This window comes from Synchiropus splendidus, chromosome 1 (genome assembly GCF_027744825.2).
Source record: "Synchiropus splendidus isolate RoL2022-P1 chromosome 1, RoL_Sspl_1.0, whole genome shotgun sequence".
Lineage (NCBI taxonomy): Eukaryota > Metazoa > Chordata > Actinopteri > Syngnathiformes > Callionymidae > Synchiropus > Synchiropus splendidus.
In genome coordinates, this window is record NC_071334.1 from 60,678,961 (window position 1) to 60,702,346 (window position 23,386).

Here is a 23,386-nt window from a genome sequence, read left to right on the forward strand (position 1 = left end):
TACAGTTATCAGCCAATCACAACAGTAGAGTGTGATTCAGGTTTATTTTTCATTGCATTCCTTCAGTAATTTCAATCAGTTATCGACTACTTTGGTCTTCACCTATATCCTCATAACAAGTGCTGTCTAGAAGACATCACTCAGGGTGTCTTCACTTGCTGTGATTATGGTGTTGCACTTTGTCTCTTTTCCTTTGGCTGTTGTATTTGCACGATGTCGTCTGTGGACTTGCCTTGACCTTTCATTCAAACTGAATGATGCACTCTCACTTCTTGTCTCATACCTCCTCATGCTGCAGATCAGATACATGCAGGTGAGTTCTGTGATGCTTGTGACTCACACCGTCCTCTCACTTCACTCACCCCTTCTACCTCATCATTTGCACTGCATCTGCAGAGGACATTGACCTGACACTTTCGCCATTGGTTCAAAACCCCCATCTGCTTTTAGCATTGACTCAGTGCTCTTGGATGAGGATTGTGACTCTCGCCCAAGTGGGGTCACTACAACTATTGGACGTTGTTCTGCAGCTGCACATCTTCATTCGTCCAATAAAATCATATTACATTTTTCTTAATGTACTGACTCATGTCGCTGCTAATTCCCATGATCACAGGTGGCCAAAGTGCGCTGCGGGGGCCACATGCAGCCACTTCCCTGTATTTATGTGGCCCTCATGTGGTCAAAAGAAAGATGGAAGACGTCATTGTACTCAAAACTAATTCTAAATATTGATCTATATTTTCTTGTAACCTTTGTTTTAAATTGTTAACCCTTTAATGAAAATGCTCAAATGATCAGTATGTACCTTAAAATAAATAAAATATATAAATACCTTGTGATTAAATGCCTTTATTTCATCGCCTTCCCCATAACTCTGTCATCGCAGATATTCAGCACTCAAAAATATCTTTCACTATCTATGATTCATATTGAGAATCAAACCAATTGTACATAAAAAAAAAGATAAATTATGAGTAATCAACACTGAACATGAAAGAAACCAAGTTTGAATTGCCTGCCTTTGCTCATGAGGAGCCAGGTACAGCATAAGAAAGATTGGGGATTTGTATAGTTTGTCAAAACCCCATGAACCAGAACACTGTCCTTTTAAATCTAGCCACTACTGTACAAATATGTTCACATATTAGCGGAACTAGAAACGAATGCCTCGAATTCCCACCACTCAAACAGAACCTTTTCTCTTTCTGGCCACAGAAAATGGGAATGACAGAAGATGACAAGAGAAACTGCTGCTTAGTGGAGATCCAGGAGACAGAAGCCAAGTACTACAAGACTTTAGAAGACATAGAGAAGGTCAGTGTCAAAAGGTCACAGTGTCGGTGGTTGCATTTAAATCCTGGTTGTTTTTCTCTCTGTCACTTGGTGCTTGTTGCTGGGTCACAGCGTGTTAATGTCAGCTGTTGGCAGCTTCATTGGCGGTGGGGGCATGCAAGCGTCACAGCAGCTGATTGATTCTTATTGTCTCAGAAACGGCAGGAAGCGATGAGTCCCCTGAGGAGGAAACTATAGACTCAATCGTTGATGCGTATATGCGGCTGTTTCTACTTTCCTGAGCTCCAAATACGACTTGTATCCGCTCTCCCCGCCTGTTGGTGATGGCGCATGCAGCTTGCGTGTTGACAGATTTCATTAGCGATTTGATGGAGCGCTACAAATCATCTGCCTCGCTAATTTCATTAAACAAAATGTGTTTTCTTCATCAGACCAACGCGGGACTTAACGAAAATAAACAACCTCCTCGTGAACAGAGGAGACATTATACCAAATTGAGTTGGGGTTTGTGGAGCGTGTCGGCTCTTCATCGCTTCTTAGCTGATGTATTTGTTACAACATTGATGAGGAAGTGGGACATCTGTCAAGCAGTACGGCGGATCAGCAGGTGTATGAAGCGTGACGTCAATTCATAGCTGAATGACGAGTGAAAACAGACTTGCTCATCCTCATTTATTCAAATGACTTTGTTCAGAATAGGCAAATTGACCCGATGCAAACTCTATGTATTTGTTTCAAATGTGACTCAGGCTTGGATATATGCTCCCAAACACTTCAGTCCGACCTGCATGTCATCGACTGCTCATGACCATACATTACAGTTCTTCTTGTCCTAGAGAAATTGAGATTGAACTGGTGAAGTCAGAATCCCACCACTCTTGGTTGCTAGTCGGCGGCCGTGCGCTTCTCTGAGTGGATGATGCGATTGCTCCACAAAATGCCTTGACCAAAAACCTGGCTCTTTACCATCTTAACATTCTCTTTAAAACAAATATGTAGTATATGTGCTGGCTCCGGCTGGAAAGCAGCTTCAAAAATCACTTCTGGGGGGTTTAAAGTTCACACTGGAGACACATACTATACAAGTTGCATTTGATAGGAAATGTGAACAACCTCAGAAAACAAAACTATTACTTATAAAAAAGGTGGCCTTGGTGTCGTTCATGTAATGAATTCTGTCATACGTGCTCCGCCCTCTAACAAGGCTTCGCAATCGGTAACCATTGGTATTCATAGTACTCGAGTTACAGCCAGGTAACTACTATGTGTACTAGTGCTGTGTTCAAAAAGTCGATTTTCCGATTCTGAATCGATTCGTACATCAATTCCGTAAAATCGATTCGTAGGTCCAAAGATCGGATTAATTAATTTACGTTTTAACACATATTCTCCGTCAAAACAACATGCCTCCTCACAGTGGCAACACTAGCAACGTTCAGACGCGACCAAACCAAAAATGCGCTCGACAAAAGCATAGCAATTAGCATGTTATGCCTAATGGAGCTATTGGAAGTGTTGCAGTGCAGCGGAAATACGACCCACCTCACGAGTCACGTGACGCGACATCACCCAGCGCTTCTTTCCCAGCCATCCACCGGGCCACAACAAATGAAACTGGAGCGAACTTTACCACTAGCGGGTAATTCTGCAGGCTCTGTCAAAATAACTGAAGCGATTGTGGGCTTCATTTGCAAAGATATGCGCCCGTCTTCCGTCGTTGAAAACGAGGGCTTCAGGCGGCTAATGAAAGTAACAGAGCCTCACTATGTTACGGTGTCTCGCAAACGTCTGTTATCCCAAACATGCACCAGTCAGTCAAAGAAAACGTGAAAAGTAAGCTTCAGTCAGCAGTCAGGGTGGCATTACAAGTGATGCGTGGACATCTTCGCAATCTTACGCGAGTCTGACAACTCACTATATTGATGAGGAGTGGGACCTCTTCTCGTACGTACTACAGACCACAGAGAACTGTTTACACACTGACCAATGACCGTCAGGTTGCTGGGAAGTCAGTCACCAGCACTCTGTTTACATTTTCACTGGCTGAGAATATCTTTTTTTCATTTTGGTAATAACATAAAAACGCATTAGTATTAAACAGCAGCATCTTTTGGGTGAATGTTTAATGTCATACTTCTAATAATGCACCAGTCCCATGAGCAGTCACATATGGCGTTCTGTGTCTGTATCTTTATTATCATTTACTATGAATCCTTCATTCATTTCCTGTTGAATGTCAATATGATACTAGTATTAATACGTTAACTTGTCATGTGATTAAGGCAACAGCTCAGAAAATGGTTTAAATACTAAACTGAATCGAGATCGGATCGGATCGAATCGAATCGAATTGAATCGTGATAATCGATTCTAAGTCATGAGAGTCGGAATCGAATCGATTCTTGAAATTAGAATCGATACCCAGCCCTAATGTGTACTTGTCTCTTACCTTGAAATTAATCTTCTTTCCCTCTGTTAAAGAACTACATGGTTCCTTTGAAGCAAATTCTCAGTCCTCAAGACATGGAAGCCATTTTCGTCAATCTTGAGGTGAGTGAAAATGGGAAGAATTTGTGGCCATCATAATCATAATAACTAATGCCAGAAAACACAGGGAACATGTGGTTCTGGTTATTAATTCAGATGAGGGCACCTTTGTCTTAAGTTTGTTCAAATATCATCCACCGTTTATTTTACATAGCTCTGATATTTGCAGCATTCTAGATGTACAGTGTCTTGTCTGAGTATAATATTTGTCGTCATGTTACATCTCAATGCCAAAAAGTATTGTTAACAAAGTTGTCCTGTAGCTATTACGTTCAGAGGTACCCGTTAAAACTAATGGATATGTTTTTTAGCTTTCAATGATATATGTTTTTATCTCTTCGTATTCATGACAAATGTTTTGTAGGATGTGATCAGAGTTCACTTTGCTCTATTGCGAGCCATCGACCTCAACATGGTGAATGGAGGAAGCGGATTGGGGAAGATCTTTCTGGACTTCAAGGAAAGGTATGGAACATTTTTTGGTGTCCTGATATGTGTTTGTGTGAGGATTAGCTTGGTTTCAAACATCAGGTTTTACAGAAGCATGGAACTGTAAGCTCTCATCCTGTTGGGCTTCATATACTGTAAGTGTCTTTGTCTAATAAGTTAGGGTTCATACTGCGATTGTCTGGCCTCCGAAAGGTGAAGTCCCAGTATAGAAGCATGTAACGGCATCAAGCGTGAAGAGTGATTTTATTGTATTTTTGGATGAATACTTCCTACAATTTTTATTTAGGTACTTAGGGATTAGATATTGCAGTGCAAAAGTTGAAGCTTTTTTTATGGGGCCAAACTTTTAAATCCAATTTGTTGTCTTAGCAGAACACGGTCAGTAAACATGAATCACTTTTTTACACCCTCTGTAAGTGCAGTAATGCATACAACACTTAGTCTGTGGTGATTCTTTCATCAGCCAGTGATGACTCTGTCATATAGAAAATAGTTTCCACAATGGATTTTTATGGGGCTGAAATCCAGTTTGCCATCAAGCAGTGCTTTTCCTCATTTGTTCTCAACCACTTAGGGATGTAATTTGCCCGAGGGATTCAGTGATTCAGCTCCAACTGTGCTGAGTGAGGCTCCCTCAAACTGATGGTAATGGGGGAGATGATCGTTTCTGACCCTCTTCATGACTCCACGCAGATCTAGAAACTATTTGCTTTTGGAACAATTACATTACAGGGCAAATGAGTTATCTGCCCCATTGTGTGTTTCTATTTGGTCAGACGTAACAGCTGCAATTGCAAAAATTCATCGCTTAAATTGTTCCTTTACTCACTCCGAACCTTATTTGAACGGTCCCCATGATTCTGTGGGCAACTTCAGATTGCACAGTTTATTGAGCCATTGCTGTCTGTTTCCTTTAGGCTGGATTTTTGTTGAAGAGTGAATCAGTGTGACACACTGGACTTTCCAAAATAGCATCAGGCCTACATCCTTACACTGTGTCACATTCCGTACAGTAGATTCAACCAAAACATCATATGAAGCTGTAGAAGCTGCACTTTACTTGGTGACTGTGGTTATTGTGCCATTCCAGCTGTCAAATCATTGGTTAGATACTTGCACATGCTTGAATCTATAAACCTCAGAACTGATAAATTCAACAATTACTATTGTGCTAGTAACAGATCAGTGACTGTTACCTCTGGATTGGAACATGTTTGTCCATCTTTTAGCAGAATAACTGGAACCATATTTTAATGAATAATTCAGGAAATGTGTAATGGAACATGGAACAAAACAAACACAAGGTTTGTTGGTGTTCGGGAATTCCATGTGGATCCTGGAAATATTAAGTGTCTTCATCTATCTGTCTGTCTGTCTGTCTGTCTGTCTGTCTGTCTGTCTGTCTATCTATCTATCCATCTATCCATCTATCCATCTATCTATCTATCTATCTATCTATCCATCTATCTATCTATCTATCTATCTATCTATCTATCTATCTAGAGCTCGCACATAAGTGAAACTAAATGGAGCTGGGAATTGATTGAGATTTTCTCAAGTTTGATTTGGTTCAGAATAATTCAGTCATTATTCCAATTTTGCTTGAAATTCTTAGAGAAGAAAATGGATGCTTCAAATAATAGAGAACCCAAATAAATTTTTTTATATTCTTGATGCAGTAATAAACTCAGTATAAAAGTCATTTGGGGATTTTTATGAGTTCATATTGGGCCATGCCGGGAAAAAGTGATAGATATCGATGATTTTAAAACCAAACTAATCTTCATAATGTACTTCCAGCTGGCTCCCAGTAACAAAAGAGAAAATAAATCTTGCAATTAAACCAACATGGTTGCTGGTATTGTGGTTTGGATTAGCTACTTTAACTGCCGCCTTCTGGGTTTGATTCCCTGGCCAGATGGATGCTTCCTTTTCAGCCATGTACAGATTAAAATTAAGAGGTCATAGAAGTAGTTTTACTGATGTGATGGTGCTCTGTGTTTTGTGACGTCGTACAATATCAACTTGTTGAGGTTGAGGTATGTGCTCTCTGAGTGCTTCCCTATTTCCATATGTTGTTCTTACAGTGTGTCACTCTCAACATTCAGGTGTCTATTTAAGTATCTTTCTCTGTATACCTACATTCACCTCTTATTGGTAAACAAATAGTGCCTATATTAACATTTTTTGACATTTTCCAAAACGTCCCATGCTGTTTTTTTAGGAACCTCATTAGGTTGTAGATTTAATGCGTAGTCTGCTTGTGTGATTGACAAGTAAACCCACCTTATTATGGAGCAGTGCAGACTTGAAGCCATTGACAAGAATGACCATGGGATTCGGACCGGCTTTGCGCTCAGCAACGGCCTGGGCATAATTAATGTGGTTATCTCTGCTTGTAAGTCCAGGTGACCTTTACAACAATGTGCTTGTATCATATTTTCCTCACATTGTTGCTGACGATGAAGGGTTCTTTGTCATTGAAGCAAATGGCATTCTGGAAATGCCAGCACTTTATCTCGACTTCCACTCAATTCTCAACTACCGCGATGCAGATGAATGGAAAAAAGGCACTCAGAGGAAGAAGGCCTTTGAACCAAATTGGCATCTAAGCGACCCTTGTTGATATGCTCATTTGTGACATTCCTCCACTCATTTCCGGAGTAATCTGGCAGCTGATGTCTTTGGCAGCCTCACGGTTGCATCGTGGGACTTTCTATTAGAAGTCATTGCTGCTCTTTCTTCTCCATTTGCTTTGTGCTAGATATGTTGAGCTGAGGTGAGGGGGTCCCACTGCCATGTGTCGGTGGATATTAGCTGGCTGCACGGCCTGTCACTTCCAGTTTGCTTGGATATTTCCTCTGCCCTGTGACTTAACTTGCAAAGGGGCGGGGGCGGTGGCGGCCTGGGGCGCGCTACTTAAATTGCATTTTCCACAAAATAACATGCACCACAGCATCCTCATTATAGTAGAGGTCGACTCGGCAGGACTTCATGCGGTTGGGAAAAAGAAGATAACAATGACCCCCTGGCTGACCTGGATAAAAAGTGTTTGAGAAATGTTCTGTTCTGAAAAGTTGTGTAATATCTTATTTTCCTTTGACAGAAAATGTCATTTGTTGCTGTAAATTTTGATTTACAAATACACAACACCTTGCTTGTTTCCAATGTGTTATAATAAGAAATAATATAACAAGAACTGTTGCCATTACTCGACTGTTTTAACCACAGCTACATCTTTCTTTGTCCTCTGTTTACACTCCTTGTACTCCTGTTTGTTCTCCTTGCCCTCAATAAGCGATCCAACAGAGAAAAGTGGAAAACAAGGGAGGAAGTTTTGACATACCTTGAATTGATGACAATAAAAACACTAGTTTCTCATCACGAGAAGTGAAATTGGCCCATTCTGTAGCTGTCTGTCACCTGGTCTGTCTCTTCATAAGTCCAGGCAGGATGCGCGACTTGACAGGTGTTCCTGTCATTTAGTTGTTATGATGTTTCTGTGGGTGTTTTTTCATTGTAAACACACAGAAAGCCACCAAGGCCGTGTCTTCCCCCATGATGCTGTTGTGTTTTCTGCTTGTTTCGATCCCAAAACAGGCAGGATTGAAAAATCGAGTCAGAATGGGCCAACCATCGCAGTGTATGTCCGGCGTTACAGTCACCTATTTCATATGCGTTATTCTGCACATGTCTAATCTATGTGTGAACCTACCTTACCCTTTCCTGTCGCTTCCAGAAATGTGTGTTCACCACTGCCATCTCCATTCTTTTTTTCAGAAACTGTCCCATTTTAATCTGTACCTTAGCGTGTCTGTCCTTGACCCCATACCTTCTTCTCCCACGTGCCTGTTGAAATCTGCTCCTATCACTTTTTCTTTCTCTGGGAAATGTCCTCTATCATGTTCCATAGTTTGCACCGGAAGTCCTTTTTCCTCCTCTTGCTGACACCCTACTCCCCAACTGGGAGCACTGACTACATTCACCATGGCTCTTTCAATGTTTCAAATTCTCTTCATCCTCTTCCTTCAAATGATAACTGCTCTCCTTCTTCTTCCTTCTCCCCTGTGCAAGTTGGTGGGTAATATTTAAGTTGTCTCTCAAAGTCCCAAAGGCCATTTGGCTTCCTGTCTTGCCATTACTCTCCTGAATTAGGCCATCACGTGTTGCCTTCATGGTGGTTATTTTTGAAACCTACTGTCATCCCAGAGAATCCTTGCTGCACCACACTGTCTACCTCTTATAGGAGAAGAGGCTGAAGGCGAACTGTCGAACAGAATGCACATCAAGACTTAATCAGAGTTTCAGTTGCTCAAGGCAGCTGGTACTAGTGTTTCCCCCAAAGCCAGGGAGCCTTTGAACCCCCGACTTGTTCTTCTGTGCTGATGCATTGATCATTACTGGTGGAGTTCTGCAGGTGAGGTCAGCTGAAGAACCGCGCAGTTGATAATATATTTGTTGGACCAACAAAGATATGACATCAAATAGAAATAAGCTTTTATAGAACAAGTCCATGTATTGTTTTATGATATAGGAAAAATGGTAAAAGTGGAATATGATATAGGAAAAATGGTAAAAGTGGAATATTTATCAGAATCATATGCTTTCATTGTAGTTGATTTCATCCATCACCCGTAGCTGTATTTGTCACAAATTCCTCAACCACGTCAAGGAAACCAGCTGCAGCAACTCAACATTAGAGGCAGCCCAAATTTAGGATCTGGCGTGGAGTTGAAAGTGCTGTGACAGGTGTGAAAAACTGATGTGTGAAGCTGCGAGGCATACAAATGGGAAAACTCTCGCGTTTGTGTAGGTGTAAACCTGCTCGAAGATACCTGAGGATAACATCCTGGTGTTGAGGAACACTGTAATAATCACTCTCTATCACTCAGACTTTGACCCTCCACCCAGCTTCAAGACACTATAGCCACCTACCATTAATATTTATGAATATATTGAGTAGTCTAAGATATAAGAATATACTCGATGCTTTCTAGTGTTTCCCTCACCACTTCTCTGCTGTTTCTGTTTCCACTGCCTCTGAGTTGGGCCCTGGAGGCAGAGCTGCAGGAACACCGGTAAAGATTCGTACATGTTCCGCTTGTACCAATGGTGGGGGATCGCCATTTGGAGTCAACTGAATGCAGAAAGTTGTTCAAATTTACAACCTCTGAAAATGCACTTGCAAACTCAGAAAACAAAAACAATTGTTTGATAACATTGATGTAATGATAACAAAGTTAGAAGAAGCAAATTTGCTTGAAATGTTGTGTTGGTAGTTTGTAAATTTGTTTCATACGTTCATAAATGTGTTTTGCACTTCAGTCATCAAAATAAAGAGTTCATTTTCATTCAAATATTTCAGCTTTCAGTTGAATAACAAAATAGAACAATACAGAAAAACAGCACGAGCCCGTATGAAAGCTGTTGCTGTTGCTGACACCTCACTCCTATGTCCACCACAGTTCTGTTTGATGGAATCTGCGGTGGCTGCTAACATGATGCGGTCAGTAGATGTCAGTGCAGATGCATGCCGCTGTACTTTTAAGGTCCTTAAAATTACACAATCTTAAATGAAAATGACTCGCAGCAAGTGCTCCACTTCCTTGTCAGTCCAAACAAGCTGATGTGTTTCATCCTGTCCACTTGCTTTCTACACCATTGTTTATTATGTGATCTAAACAGAAACATAAATGTGGTCTTCCCGGTTTGTTCTACCATCTAAAAATTCTAAAAAGTCGCAGCTCTTCAAGTGCTTCACCTTGCTTTGCTGAAGATTCAAATGGAGCCCAGAGAGTGCCAACTTCACCAGGGAAGCGTGGGGGTGGAGGGGTTTTGGTTGCCAGCTTGGCTTTGCCCTACTTTGGCTCCTATTGAGCTCATTTTCGCATCCTCAGGCACTTTAACCTTACTTCCAGGCAAAAGCAGCTGATAAAGAGTGTGGGCTCCATTGTGAGATCTAATGACTGCTGACTTAATTTCCTCCCTGCTCCTCAATTAAGAGATTCCTTTTCTCTCATGCTGATAAGAGAGAATTGCGCTGGGCTGCAAAGAATATCCTCTCTCTTTCATTAGGGTGGACATTGTGTATTGGCTTGAGAGAGTGCCCTTCCAAATATCCTGAGGATTTCAATGCCACCATTAAAAATGCATTCCCACAAAATGCACACGCTCATTCATCTTCACTTCACTGTGTGAAAAGCTCCTCAGGCGTAACACTGTTTTGTCGCTACAGGGCGAATACAGAACATCCCAATGAGAATTTTTTCAGAAATGTTATTTAGTATTTTCTTTTTTCGAATGAAGTTAGTGCTACTTATTTTTTAAAGTTCATTCTTGTCTCTTGTGGTAGTGTCTGTGTAGTTCCCAGTCATTAATATTCAATTACAACGTTTGTGGGGTCTTCTTTTTTGCTTTAATATTTCACGATCATGATTGGCAGCACATGTGGGACATGTTTTTAGGGTCATGCAAAGTTCAGTTAAATATGAATGACGGTTTTCACACTACATGTAAATATATTGTCTGTCCACCAGGTTGTTGATCTATGGCCAATACTGCAGCCACATGGAGAGCGCACAGAAGACACTGGATGAACTTATAGCAACAAGAGAGGAAGTGAAGATTAAAGTAGAGGTAAGATACAGTAGTGGGTCAGGATTGCATGCATCACTCTTTTCTTTGATAAGGTTTTCCAAAAGAAATGCTTTCCTTTTTTGTAGTATGTGTGTTGGTTCTTTGGAGAAACCTATTATCTCACTCCAACAAAGCATATAAATAATGTATGAACTCCAGATCCTCTGAATCTATGTGCTTTTGTGTTCTGGGGGCTTAATACTAAATTGCTCTGGCAACTTGCCATGATGAATAATAAAACAAAGAGCAAACACCCAAACAGGTCTTGTAACCTGATTGTATCTTTGGGAACAGCTTTACCTTACTGTTATCGTTTGCTCTTTGGGCAGTTCCTCTCCCACTTCAAGCTCTGTCTGATCATCGCTCTCATCGTCACATACTTGCTTACTCTCCCTTAAAGAAAAGAAGTAGCGGCTCAGCAGATCTGTAAGATCCTGGCCAGTCAATGTTTCCCCCGCCTCCAAGACAGTTTCAATCTCACAGAGTGTAGAGCTTTTGAACAGTAATACCTCCAGGGCGACTGGGTAGTATCTAATATTAAGTTCTATTATGGTCGCGTCTTCCTGTGGATAAGTGAATCTGTGTTCATCAACATGAAAGCCCACTTAAATCTGGATCATCTTGAGAGCACGAGACAAGATGGGGAGGATAAAACTTGCCAAAGAAAATGGTTCAATTGGCTTCACTCACGAAATATAAATGCAGCACTCTAGGGACTGTCACAGGTGACCCTCTTTAAATGGCTGAGGTATTAAATGATTCCTCTCCCTGCTCTGGGCGTTCAGGGCAGCTCTCCGTTGTCGCTCCAGCTTACCAGTTGTCAAATACAACTTGTGTTTGGAATCCCAGGAAAGCTGCATGGCCCGATGGAGTATTCACCTCTATGGTTTTAAAGACTGTCCTTCAGGCGTCTTTACAAAGAATTCAGTTTTTTCAAGTGGCACCCACACTATTCAAGCAAGTAGAGTAGAGTCTACTGCTGTGGTTATACACAATATCTTGTACCATCATCTTAGTGGCTCTTAAGAGGAATAACGTCTACTATCTCCATAATTTGACTATGTTGGTCTTGAGCACCACTGATATGGATTCTTGCGGCGCAAAAGAAAAGTCAATTGCGTCCTGGACGCCACCTACTGCACTAACTGACCTGTGGGAGAAGATGAATACACTTGAATAGAAAAACAAAAAGACAGTTTCTCTCACAGGCCACCAATCACTTGCATTATGTGTGTGGAGAAATCTACTCCTTACTCCTTATCATGACCTAAAGAGCTACTATGTGGGTATGTGAGGGATGAAGAAATTGTGGCTTGAAATATATTCAGAACACAGAAAATGTCTTGAAACAATTGCGAGTTTGAATGATATATTAAAAGCAGGAAGATTTGACGCAGTTTAATATCACAAAAAGGCAGCATAAAACCAATACTGCAATCATACTACATGACTTTTAACTGTGACACCAATAGGCCACCAATAGTAGTTTTGATATGTGAATGCGTCTCGAGAAAAAAGTCGGGGAACACTCTGTTAGGTTCTCAAGGGCACTGGGTTTCTTCACGTGGGGGACGCTGAAAGACATAGCATAATTGAGCAAAGACGGTGAAATAATGCTGACAAAGGATTGATTCTTCAGGTGCAGATTCAGAGATTTTCAATGTGTTCGCTGTTGGAATGTACCTGTCAGCATGCAAGCCAATTGTGTGTCCCGAAATTGCTGAACTAGAAGATCAGACTTCCAGAGTATGAATTGAGTAAAGACAACCAGTGTTTGTCGCTCACTGGCAGGAGGACTGTGATATTGAGCTGGTGGTTTTGTCTCTCAGGAATGTACCATGAAGGTGCAGGAAGGGAAGTTCAAGCTTCAGGATCTTCTGGTTGTCCCCATGCAGAGGGTTTTGAAGTATCACCTGCTGCTTAAGGTAAGAGCAAAATGACAAAATAAAAATGATCGAAGAGAAGATTCTTTTTTGGTTTTCCGTGTGTACGAAGCATGCAATTTAATTTTCTGTCTTCTTGATGCATGAGATTGTGATCAGAGCCTTGAGGAACAGAGAAATATACGAATAGTTGGACACAAACATGAGCTGTTTTAAGTCATTTTCAACATACGCAGTAACCACCACCACACGAAAAATGTTTTATTATATTCCACTGAAGTACTGAATTCAGTCAAATGAAGCCCACATGTTAAAATGACCTGTTTTTGTGAAACCCCTATTTCAGCAACAGTAAATTAAGAACATGAACTCTCCGTTTCTGAGCTCACCAACAGAATCGAGTGGTTGACGCACATCTGGATTGGCGAATCCAAAAGAGAAAGCAAAACAGAGCTTGTGCTGATGTGCGACCGCCTGTCGACTGTCATCTGCGCGTGATTAATTGACTGAGTAACTGGGTTGTAGATGGCCACATGAGTTTATGATGTGTGGCATGGTAGATGTGGGTGTTTCTCTGCTGACTGGAGGCCGAGCAGCTCCGTAACGTTCCTACTGGTTTAAACGCAAACACTGCTAGGTGCTGAAGTCAAATCAGCCGTGCTCTAATGCCATTAAATGCACCCCATTTCACTGCTTCACAGCTCCGCAGTGAAATCCAACTCCCCTGCAGTCCTGGTCCGACTTAGCTTGACAATAGTGTGCGTCTGTGTCTGTGTGTGCGTCTGTGTGTGTGTGTGTGTGTGTGTGTCAGGGGGGGCATCTGCTGTTGATGTGTGGCCGTTTATATCATCAGCCAGCACTCTGTATGTTGGGACATGATTTAAACTTTATTAACTCCTCAAAAATCTCTATCACCTAGGCTGGAATTAAACACAGCAGCATTCTACTGAGGGGCTTTCTCTCTCTCTATTATGAAGACTGGTTTCTGGATTCAAGTTCGATTAACTGTTTCTCATGTTATATTTAAAAACCAATTAGAAAAAAAGTTATATTTCCACAGTCTGTCACCTTCAAAAGGCAGAAGGCAAATTGATTGATGAGAGCCATTTATTTTTTCTAATGAAGGACTGCTGAGATTCAAATAAAGATAAAACGCACACAACTTTGAATAGCTGCATATGAAATTAGAATTGGTTGAAAATAATAGCGAAGTAAAATTATCCCCATTTTTGTCTGCACTGTGAATGGAAAATGTCATTGTGAACAAACAACCCATCCTTCTTTGTACTGTTAAATTCAAATTTGCTGAGCATCAACTTATTGTTGCAGTAAATCTCTGTCTCTTGTCATCATGTTTTCAAGTTTAAAATGACACATTTACCTTCACCTTCACCTTCTTCTGCCGCTTATCTGGGGTCGGGTCGCGGAGGCAGCATTCGGAGCAAGGAAGCCCAAACTTCCCGATCCGCTCAAACCTCCTCTTCCCAGGGGATCCCGAGGCGTTCCCAGGCCAGACCCGAGACATAATCTCTCCAGTCCTGGGTCTTCCCCAGGGTCTCCTCCCGGTAGGACATGCCCGGAACACCTCCCCAGGGAGGCGTCCAAGGGGCATCCAGATCAGATGCCCGAGCCACCTCAGCTGGTTCCTCTCGATGACACATTTATTAGCCTCATTTTTTTGCGTTCTTCCATGCAAAACTTATCTTGTTGAGTATTGGTCTGACCACCTTTTATTGTGAAGCGTGCTGCCTTGATCTGTCTAAGGTTTGTCAGTGGGTGAAAGAAGAAGACTTCAGAGTTTGTCTGCAAATATGTGGACTGCTTGCTATGTTCCATACATTAACTGGGACTGCAACCCAAGACACGTCTTATTCTTAGCTCCATCAATGTCAAATATATAATCAAATTAAGTACTTAACTTCCTTGTCACTATAGGTCCCACTGCATGGTTATGCGTGTTCCCGTGTAGAGTTTCAGAGCGAGAATGCCTTCACTCTTTATACTACTACAATATAGATAAATCCTTTAAAACAGAAAACCTACATGTTTTAGTGTCCAAAACTAACACAGAGATAGTTTAGAATTTAAAAATGAAGGCATAATCTGTCATCATTATTCACACACACAGTGTGAAATATTTAGTTGTTAGCTTGACCACTTACCTCTAGAAATCAAAGAGAAGCCACAATCTTAATATAGAAAAACAGATTTCCTGTTTTAATACGATTCTACAATGAAAAAAAAAAAACGGCGAATGTTCTGAAGGGTTAAATCGACAAGTCTGTTTAATTTAATTCATGTACCTGCACCTACTTTATAAAGCCTGAAAAGAAAATGCAAATTTTGTTTTCTAGGAACTGCTGAGTCACTCCACTGATCGACCTGAGAGGCAACAACTCAAAGAGGCTTTGGAGGCAATGCAGGTCTGAGTCACTTGTGTGTGGGATGATTTTAAAAAGTTTGCTTTGCCATACTTTTGTTGACTGAAATTGCATTTGAACCTCGCCTGCCAGGACCTTGCCATGTACATCAATGAAGTCAAGAGGGACAACGAGACGCTGAAGAAGATCAGTGAATTCCAAAGTTCGATTGAAAATTTGGTAAGTGCTCATCACGCAGTTGTGTCACTGTAAAGCCGTGGTACCTTGTCATAGAGTGGACAGACTACACGTGTGTGCTTATGTGTGTGTCTGTGTGTGTGAACCTAAGCAGCAGGTCAAGCTGGAGGAGTATGGAAGGCCGAAGATCGACGGCGAGCTAAAGGTTTGCTCCATTGTCAACCGAACGAAGCAAGACCGGTGAGATTGTAAACCTCAAGCCATTCTGGTCTTCTTGGAACTTTTTTCGATCTTCTCCCCCGTTTTATTCAGGTATATATTCCTCTTTGATAAAGTAGTCATCGTCTGCAAGAGAAAGGGCTACAGCTACGAGCTAAAAGAAATCATTGAACTGCAGTCGTATAAAATGTCGGACGATCCAATGAACAACAGAGACATGAAAAAGGTAATGAAACCCAACTTTTTTTATGCTCATGACTCTTGCGAGTGCTAACAGTGAGGCGTCACATTGTAGAATTCAATGGCAAATTCAGATACGGAGCTCATGATGAATGCACTGAAGAGTCATCGTCGTGCTCGCCTTGCTAATGCAAACTCAATATTGTTATTGCAAACGTGTAGAATTGCATTGATCTAACATCTGATTGTTTTTGAGCATGTTTCTTGTCATGTTGCATGTGTAACTGGGTTTTTCTCTGGTGTCTTTCTGTTTTTTTCTTTTTTTCTGCATGCTTACCAGTCAAGTGGAAAAATGGTAAGCTCACGCGCCTCCTTATTGAACTCTTCTGCACACATGGCCTCATTTTTTCAAGTGTTCTGTTTGGGGAAGGGCTTCATGCAGTGAGGCTGCACGCATGACGGGTCTGTGACCGGCTCATCTGCTTAAGCACGTGGGGCCTTGTGATTAAATGGGATCAATGATTTGACTTTGTTGTAAAGCTGGTGCTTTGAAACGCTAGTGTCACATGATTTCTCTATCTCTGCCACCCACACATCGACGTCTGCCATCTGTTCCACGCTCACGCTCTCTCCCCAGTGGTCGTATGGCTTCTACCTGATCCACCTGCAGGGGAAGCAGGGCTTTCAGTTCTTCTGTAAAACCGAAGAAACCAAGAGGAAGTGGATGGAACAGTTTGATATGGCCATGTGAGTAATGGGACGCCAGCTCAAACAAGTCACTGAACAACATCATTAATACGACTGCAATGCATCCAGGTCCAACATCAAGCCTGAGAGAGCCACAGCCAATCAGCACAACTTCCAGATGCACACGTTTGATAAGAACACCAACTGCCGAGCCTGCAAGATGCTGCTCAGGTAAACCATCGCCTGGAATTGGGATTTGGACGGAAGAGGGAACATCAAAATTTGGTCATGTCTACACTGAAGGGTTTCACGCTTTAAAACTAATTTCTGTCACACTTCAGTTAAGCTGCTTATTATGCATTGTTACTACATTCATAAGACATTATTTATATTTATATATATATGGCTTTATGGAAGGTATTATGAATGTTCAGAATCATGTATAGCAACGTATGACAAGGTATGAATCGCTGACTTAACCTACTGCAAGTGCCCCAAACCCTCACTCTAACCACTGCCTTATGTACTGAACTAGCATTGTTACAAGTTGTCACACGTGACAACAACTTATTCAAAACATCTCCTATAAACCCTTATAAATGCATCAAACTGTGTCATATAATGCACTGAAGTGTAACACAATTTTTTTGTTTTCACATCAGTACATTTTCCAAATGCAAATTATGTCATAAAATAGCTATGGCTGGGACTTCTTTAACCAAAATTAACCAGGTAATTAAAAAAAAAAAAAAAACAGGCACACACTGGATTACGTGCGTTAAAGTTTCACTAACTGTAGATTGGGGGACACATATTAACCACTGATAACTACTTTACTCATTTTCTGCTAATAATAATAATTTTATAATAGTTTCACTGTACCATACCCCATTTATTTATAGAGCAACTCACAACATCATTGCCATAAAGTGCTGCACAGAGGAGAATAAGTGAATGAAACAATCATCCAAACCAATGAAATACACAGAGCGCAGTAAGACGATGCATTGCATAGTGCAAGAATAAAAACTAAAACATATAGAGCCATAAAAGAATAAGCAGCTTAAGTCACTGATAAGGTCAGCTGTGTGCTTGGATAACCAAGAGTAAAATTGTGTTTTAAGATGAGTTTTTAAAATGTGGGCATTCTGAAGTCGAGGTCCACTAACTGAGAAGGGCAGGTTTCTTCTCATCTCTTCGTTTTTGGGGTATGAAGGAGCAGCTGGTCAGCCGATCTCCGGGACCGGGGTTGGACATAGTGGGTTTGAAGCTAAATAAGGTTGTGCTGGATGGATGAAAGTCTACAATTAAAAAGATTCCAAAACAAGAAAAAAGCCCCAAAAATGTTCACTTTGACTTAACACTGCACATAGTTCTTTTGTCACAGGAGCACGTTTGCCTTGATGTTTAGGTGCATACAGATTCAACTTCCATCATTCTGGTGTCAACTATTGAAATGCGATCAATGACAAAATTTTGGTTGACCTTTCCTCGATAATATGGTTGATATAATCCTGTGCTTGATCTGCTCTCGGCAACTTGTTTGTTTAGTTTCATTCTGCACTGGTGTCAATGTTGAATGGAACAACTAACCTTATCAAAAAAACTAACAAAAAAAAAAAAAAACCGCACACAAAGCACATTTGTTTGGCTAACGTCGCTGCCTGCTTGTGTGAATTGCTCCTTGGGCAGTCACACTGAGCTTTAATTTTTGAGAATTTCCCAATTTAACACCTCCTGCTGCTACTCTGGATGCACTCGTTCAGTGGAGGCGCTTCTTCCTTGCAGCGGGGGATAACCTTCATCCACCAAACACCACGTTTTCCTCTATTACACTGGATCGTCTGACTGCGCTCTGTGTATTGACCCACAAATTTCACCGCCCGGCTGACCTAAATTCACTGAGCCAGCGGTAGCAGGGACAAGCACTTCCTGCAAAGAGCTAATTACCACTGTGGCCCTGCTGGATCTAGCAATGATTTATGTTTCTTGTTATTTGACGTGTCACTCAGTGATGCATGCAGCATTACAGAAACTGTTGTGCCAGTTTGTTTGGGCAACTTATTTAAATAGGAAGATGTAAAGTGTGTTTACCTGGTGGAGTTAACATGATGGGAAACAGTATTGACACAGTGTGTTTCTTTAACAGAGGCATCTTCTATCAGGGATACTACTGTTCACGCTGTGGTACAGGAGCCCACAAAGAGTGTCTCGAGGTCATCACCATCTGCAAAATAAGTAGGTGTTCCACTGAAATGTTTTATATTGCTTCTGAAATATTACAGGTGAATAACCCGTGACTGTGAGTGTGTGTTAAAAATAAAGTAGAGGTCTGCATTCATGTGCGTCAATAGTAATAACAATGTAAAAAGTTGTTCTGTGGTACAAAATGTTGTACGATGTGTTCCTGACCTGGGAACTTAGCCACGACATGAGAGTTTAATTCTAAGATTTAAAACTGTGGGGGGAAATCCATTTCTTTAGTTAGTTTAGTTTGATTCCGATGCTGTATAACTGTTGTGCAAGTTCACGACCGCACCAAGCAAAACATTTATATTAAATACAACTGTGTCACTTTCAAAATGCGCCCTGCCTTCATTGTGAAAATCTCATTGACCTCACTCTGCTCCACAGCAGGCGCCCGAAACGCTTTTAGTGAAATGTAGTTCCAGCACTGAGAACAGCATAAGCTGTGTGTGCCCTCTTAGGTTTAAGCGTCTTTAAAATCTGCTGCAAAGACCAAGCGCCACGTTGACATTTTCGGGATTGTTACTAGGCAGGGAATAAAAGACAAAACCTTTTATATCTGATATAAACAAATCCATCAGTGAGAAAGACCTTTTGAAGGTTCTAGCACTCGACCACTGTTGCACCGTGGCATTTAGAACAGTGTTTGCTGTTGTTAATGCTGATCATGGACCCCAGTGTCTTTGCATTTTAAAGATCAGACTTTTGCAGACCTCTCTGAAGCCAATGTCGATGTCGCGATAGATAGCAGAAAGTGAAAATGTACCATCCTCAATCTTTCTCTTTGGTAATAATCTGGTGTCACATTTGCTTCTGTTTCAGATCCGCTCGACTTGGTGAGTAGATCTTGTACCTCTAACTGCTATTATTTATCATTGAAGGATTTCCCCCCCCCTAAATAATGTTTGTGTTGTGTTGCAGGAGCCTGGTCTGTCATCAGGTGAGTTCATTAAACTGCTTGAATCATAGCTGCGTTTGTCCCCGTTTACATAGTCAGGAACATGGCTCTCTACTGCTATCTAATGGACACTTTTAGTTCCAACAACGTGGTCCTGAAACAACTCAGTCTGATGCAACGTTTTCACAGAAGCTCAATATTATTGCTCAAAAACAGCCCACAGTTGCTCAATAAGTCAGTGAGAATCCAAGAAAAACAGAGAGATCCTGGTCTTATTGATTTATTTTTCAGGTCCCAAGATGGTTGCTGTGAGGAACTACCACGGCGCGCCTGCACCACCAGGGAAGACAGCGCTCTGTTTTCAAACTGGGGAGTTCATTGAGCTGCTGAAGGGAGATCCTGACTCAACGTGGTGGGAGGTACAACCCGAGTTCAATGAGTCTTCAGAAAACCTCAGAGCCTCTCATCAACTTTTTAGATACCACCACAGAACAGTCCCATCCTGTGTATCACTTCACTTCTTCGTTTGACAACTCACATCTCTTATGCATTTACTCTTTAAATATTAAAGTAATTAAATATAATTATTGCTGTTTATTAGATTACTTTTGTTTGAAAATATCAGTCCTGGCATGGATGTGACATGTTTATGGTAAACAAATAGCTTTAAAATTTGAGATTCATTCAGGTTGGTAATGATGGAGTTATGGAAATGGAAGATACTTTCCTACCGTCTGTCGCCAGCTTAATGCAATGTGAGGGCTCCCTCTAGTGTTAGGTTTGGGGCGATGCTCGTGTATGACTAAATAGTGATTCAGTTTCGCACTGTGTTCAGTCTCTGCTCATCTGATTGAGTAGATGGAGGTTCGAATTCTACTGAAGTTATTTGAAGCACAGCATATATCAAAGTATGATATATGATATGAGGTTTCAGTTGTGTAGTGGCGGTGTTTGGGTCTGTCAGTGCACGGACACAGATCTCATCTGATCAAATCTAACTCCGTTTGACATGTTGAATCAGTCAGTTACTCTATATGTTTATCAGTGAACATCACATCTCCCCACTGGTTGCCCCGTCAGCCTCACCTGAAACCTCCTCTCCACAGTGAGAACTTGTATTTACTTGGCTCCAGGACATTTCTCCCACATCATTGGCTTTTGCTCACCTGAAACATTCAGCGTCACATTTGCCCCGAAAATGTCTCCAGGCATTCCACCAGGATCATTTTATTTTATACACACCCCAAGATTTTAACCTGAGCCTGGCAGGTATGTTTGAACTTCAGATAGTGTGAGGACCTCCTCCCCCTGCAGGGTACAAACAGTCAAGTGTCAGTATTTAGGTTGAGCTCAGTGTGCACCTATAGGCCTTCCTCCTTGATCGCTGACAGTGCTCTTTGATTTCTGGTTCTCTTGCAGGGGAAGTTGATCCAGTCCCAAAAGAGCGGCTTTTTCCCAAGTTCATGTGTGAAACCGTGTTTGGATCCAAAGGCAAGTGAAGTGGTCAGAGCTCCGAGAGCCTCCATCCACTAATAAACTGCTTCAGTTTTGTGAACTGATTTTCCATCAGTTTTGTCCTTTAGCAAGATGAGATGTTCAGTGAGTGTAATGATTTTCATATTTGCACCATTTTTCACAGCCATTCCAAACATTAACCAGCCGGCAGTGTTCCAGAGAAGCGGACTACTATAGCTACCCCTGGTGAGAGAAGTTTGGACACTCACAACGGTGGCCTGTTCATGAATGGAAGGCACAGGCGCTATATAGAATTTCACTTTCCTCTGCTCCACAAAGGTTCGCTGGCAACATGGAGAGGCAGCAGGCGGACAATCTCTTGAAATCTCACTGCAGTGGGACGTACCTGATTAGAGAGAGGACAGCAGAAGCTGAGCGGTTCGCCATTAGCATCAAGTGAGACTCATCGTTCCTCAATCTTTATAAATGAAAACTGCAAAAGATTTTTTTAAAGTGTCTAAATCTGGGCTTTTCAATTTGTCGTTTTTCAAACAGAATCATACTGTAGTGTTCGGTTTGAATGACTGTTGCTCGAGCTTTCTCGTTCAAGGTGCCGATTCCTTAAGTTAGTGGAAACCTAGTCAACATTTTTTTGTTAAATTACAGTCTACGCCTGGCATATAGCCCGTCGATTGCTTTCAGCAGTCTATTGGTGGTCAATACTGTTGCCATGGCAACACATAACATGGCAGGATTTTCTTGAGTGAAACCAGTTAATGAATATCTAGTGTAGTTTAGCCACAATTTGGATGTTTTCTGTTCAATGGAATGGAAGTTGATGGAGAGGAGTGATGCAACGTTAAAAGAGTGCACTAATCTCATCTAATCTAATCTAATTAATAATAACTGTTGATTTGTTTGATAATGTGTTTAATAATAATTGTTTCACAATGAATAAACAACGATAAATGGCATTTTAAATTCTGAAACTGTAACCACGTAGCAACATCAAATACACTGCAGCTGTAGCTATGATTGAACACTCCAGAGTTATTACAGATTGAACTTTCCCACTCTGTTTGGACCACGATCAGTCAGTCATTCCGCCCTTTATGATGGGTCCCAATCTAGAAGAATCCTATGGAGCATGATTGTGATGTCATACTTTGATGTAGAAATGCGTTTTCACCTAAGACCTTGAATGGAGACCATAACGTTTTGACCTGCAAAAAAACGACGCCAAAGCAAACCAAACCAAAGTTGAGCATCAGCTTAATGAGTTTCATTGCTTTTAGGTGACAAATCTGGGGACAAACAATGGATTGCAAAATTGGGAAGTTGTCTCTAGTTGATTTGAGAGAACGCAGATCCCCAACTTAGACCAAAATGCTGTCACATATTCTTGCTGAATTTCAGGCTCATTGTTAGCAGCTGAGAACAAGAAGGCAACTGACTGTAGTGGTATCATATTTTTGTGTGTCGACTGACAGTTTTGCGTCTTTCAGATTCAACGATGAAGTAAAGCACATCAAAGTGATCGAAAAAGACAGCTGGATCCACATCACTGAGGCCAAGAAGTTTGAGAGTCTGTTGGTATGAAACAATGCTGACTCAGCGGGATCTACTCTCTGTGTTGTTTTCTAAACTCTTGCTTGTGTTCAAAACAGGAACTGGTGGAGTATTATCAGGCACATTCACTGAAGGAAAGCTTTAAGCTGTTAGACACAACGTTGCGGTATCCGTACAAGTCGAGGGAGCGGTCGCTCACACGGGCCAGCACCCGCTCACCTGGTAAGTGCGTTTAGAAAATCATCCGAGAAGACGTTCCACTAATTCAGTGATGTCATTCTGAATCCCAAAAAGGCCTTGTGGGTGCAGGCTTTTGTTCCAACCCTGCAAGAAGTATAGGTTTACCAATCAGCTGTCAGCTGAAACTAACAGCACCAAACACAAAACCTGCCTCCACACGGCCCTTTTGGGATATATATATATATATATATATATATATACACACACACACACACACACACACATCTTCATGCAGGGCTTATATCGTCTGTCTGGCTTGGGAAGGCTTCGTGATCTGCCTGGATCAGCAGGATATAAAGCTTAAGGCTTCACTTCTGAGAAAAATTACACACTTTGACAAAATCATTGAACAGTTCAGGCCCCAGAGTGATTTATATTCTGAGGGGAGATGATGCCGCTCTTAAACCAATATCTTGTTATATTCTGGTCTTCTTTGTGTCAGTGTGAGAGCACTCTCAGAAGAAAACAGAAAAAGTGTTCATCTTTGTGTGAGGATCAGTTGCGTCTTCTGAGATGGCATA

The 23,386-nt window shown here is 41.4% G+C and overlaps 1 protein-coding gene across 12 annotated transcripts in view; it reads left to right on the forward strand.

Annotated features, from left to right (window-relative positions):
* vav2 (vav 2 guanine nucleotide exchange factor) overlaps nt 1-23,386 on the forward strand; it is a 137,716-nt gene that overhangs the window by 104,325 nt on the left and 10,005 nt on the right. For 4 of the 12 annotated variants that reach the window (XM_053853136.1, XM_053853127.1, XM_053853129.1 and 1 more), the window contains exons 6-27: nt 299-313; nt 1,219-1,317; nt 3,778-3,846; nt 4,208-4,308; nt 10,830-10,929; nt 12,759-12,854; nt 15,167-15,235; nt 15,326-15,412; nt 15,522-15,610; nt 15,683-15,815; nt 16,110-16,124; nt 16,407-16,516; nt 16,586-16,687; nt 18,606-18,694; nt 19,526-19,539; nt 19,625-19,643; nt 19,893-20,020; nt 21,021-21,092; nt 21,241-21,302; nt 21,396-21,512; nt 22,562-22,649; nt 22,724-22,847. In XM_053853136.1, the coding sequence (XP_053709111.1) occupies nt 299-313; nt 1,219-1,317; nt 3,778-3,846; nt 4,208-4,308; nt 10,830-10,929; nt 12,759-12,854; nt 15,167-15,235; nt 15,326-15,412; nt 15,522-15,610; nt 15,683-15,815; nt 16,110-16,124; nt 16,407-16,516; nt 16,586-16,687; nt 18,606-18,694; nt 19,526-19,539; nt 19,625-19,643; nt 19,893-20,020; nt 21,021-21,092; nt 21,241-21,302; nt 21,396-21,512; nt 22,562-22,649; nt 22,724-22,847 (1,798 nt within the window). The remainder of the gene's footprint in view (nt 1-298; nt 314-1,218; nt 1,318-3,777; nt 3,847-4,207; nt 4,309-10,829; nt 10,930-12,758; nt 12,855-15,166; nt 15,236-15,325; nt 15,413-15,521; nt 15,611-15,682; nt 15,816-16,109; nt 16,125-16,406; nt 16,517-16,585; nt 16,688-18,605; nt 18,695-19,525; nt 19,540-19,624; nt 19,644-19,892; nt 20,021-21,020; nt 21,093-21,240; nt 21,303-21,395; nt 21,513-22,561; nt 22,650-22,723; nt 22,848-23,386) is intronic. The other 8 variants (XM_053853137.1, XM_053853134.1, XM_053853139.1 and 5 more) reach the window with 5 other exon arrangements.